This window comes from Seriola lalandi, unplaced genomic scaffold (assembly GCF_002814215.2).
Source record: "Seriola lalandi dorsalis isolate HSWRI2012SDOR001 ecotype SW California unplaced genomic scaffold, Sedor1 jcf7180002046486, whole genome shotgun sequence".
In the NCBI taxonomy this organism is placed as follows: Eukaryota; Metazoa; Chordata; class Actinopteri; order Carangiformes; family Carangidae; genus Seriola; species Seriola lalandi.
The window spans coordinates 1-1831 of NW_019517053.1; the positions used below are offsets into that span (position 1 = coordinate 1).

At 44.7% G+C, this 1831-nt stretch overlaps 1 protein-coding gene across 1 annotated transcript; it reads right to left on the reverse strand.

The window, feature by feature from the left end:
* Nucleotides 1–13: 13 nt before the first annotated feature.
* LOC111648698 (lipoprotein lipase-like) lies at nucleotides 14–1742 on the reverse strand (the record flags this gene model as incomplete). Its single annotated transcript, XM_023398448.2, has 2 exons — nucleotides 986–1742; nucleotides 14–273 (listed from the first exon to the last, which is right to left on the reverse strand). Coding segments are annotated over exons 1-2 (558 nt in total), but the record flags the coding sequence as incomplete, so codon positions are not given.
* Between the last annotated feature and the right edge of the window lie 89 nt (nucleotides 1743–1831).

Genomic DNA, 1831 nt, shown 5'->3' on the forward strand with positions numbered 1-1831 from the left:
TACTAGATGTCCTTTTTTCTTGGTATTTACCTTTGTATGGCATCATGTCACGAGTCTTGAGGTACATCTTCGTGCTGCGGGCCGTGCGGACCTTGTTGATGTTGTAGCCGAGCTTGTTGCAGCGATTCTTCCTGCAGTTGAGGCACAGTCCTTTGTTAAAGGCCTCTTTGGAGTTGCAGCGGTACGCAAAACTCTGCTGCTGGGTGTTCAGCAGAGAGTCGATAAACAGGTGGATGGAGCGCTCGTGGGAGCATTTGACGAGCTGGTCCATGTCTGCAACACACACACAGAGCAAAGACTTTATGAAAGCTCCTCATCTATTCCCAGGTAATGCTACGCAGAGAAAATATCTTCCTCATTTGTGGCTCTTTCTGAATCTTCACGTCAGCCACCACTGAACGCTGACTCAGATGGTATTTCTCACTTAGTCCTGCCTCGCTCAGTTAAAGAACTTAGCAAAAGCTAAGAAGCAGTGAACCAGCAAAACAACACGCAAGGCCTTTCATCTCTACGTATAAAAGAACATGTCTGTGACATACTGTGAATCCGTAGCTGTTATGACTGGAGGCAAGCATATTGTAATTGTAGCCCCTGAGAGTCAAAAGTGTCTGTACACGTACATGAACCTGTCTTGATGATTCACAACACTGTTGTTACAAAATGTTCACTTTAATGTGAGCTGAGTTGTGTATTTATGGTGCAGTGTGTCACACAGAGGAGGTGGAGAAGATTGATACCACCAGGTTTGAGCAGATGTAACAGGGTCTCCCTAAATTTAACTCTTGTAGCGTGGTGACACTTTTATAATAAGGGCAGATGCTTGCCAACACAGAGGCAGAGTGTGTGGACTTCATACTGACTGTATTACCCTACTGCCAAAGTGACTGAGTGCTAACAAACCACAGCATTTGCACTGTATAAATTAAAACCTGAGTAAAGCCTCTAAAACTAATTACAAACAGCAGGGAGGGTTTGTGGTACATACTTTGAAGTCCCTTGATCCCTTCCATTGCAATCCCTAGCAAGGTATTCTGGATATCGCAGCCAGGCTGGAAGGTGCCTCCGTTGGGGTAAATGTCGATGTGGCCCACAGGCCTCTGGATGCCGATGCTGCGGTCTGGGGAGCCCCTGGTGTTGGTGTGCAGGACGTCCACAAACTGGGCATCGCCTCGCGACAGGGTGCTCTGGTCATCTGCATGCTCAAAGGTGGGACCAGCCGGATCCAGACCTGGGTAGAAAGAGGAGAATGGATGTTGTGGATTAAAAACTGTACATTTAATCATTAGAGTATGTGTTTCATTTGGACTCTTTCTGCCGTGTGCAGCTCTGCAGACTCACTGCAGCTCAGAAAAATGTGAAGCAGAGACTGTGGGCTCTTAATGGGCTACTGCTCTCACAGTAAACACACCATTATTCTAAGCAGGTCAGAGAGACTTCAAAGCTGGATAAACTTCATTGTGACAAATAGGGGGATTGGAGCTACTAACTGACTATGTGCACACATACAATACAGGCCTGGAATGTAACTGGCGACAGATTATATTTCATTGGCGAGCTGTGCTGTTTTCACGAGCTGGGCTGCAAAGAAAAGTGCTCATACATTACAGTACAGTACAGCCTGTTCACATGCATACTTTCATTAGCTGTAGACATATAAAGTCTTTAAAACACACTACACATGGTCATACTTGATTGGTAAAGAGGAGGAAACACACTGCGCTCAAAGCAGAATTTACCTTTGATGATTCCTTTACTTAAATCACTTATAATAAACTAATCAATACTAAAAAAAAGTTGCACTTAGAGCCGACAATTTTTTGTTCATAAATTC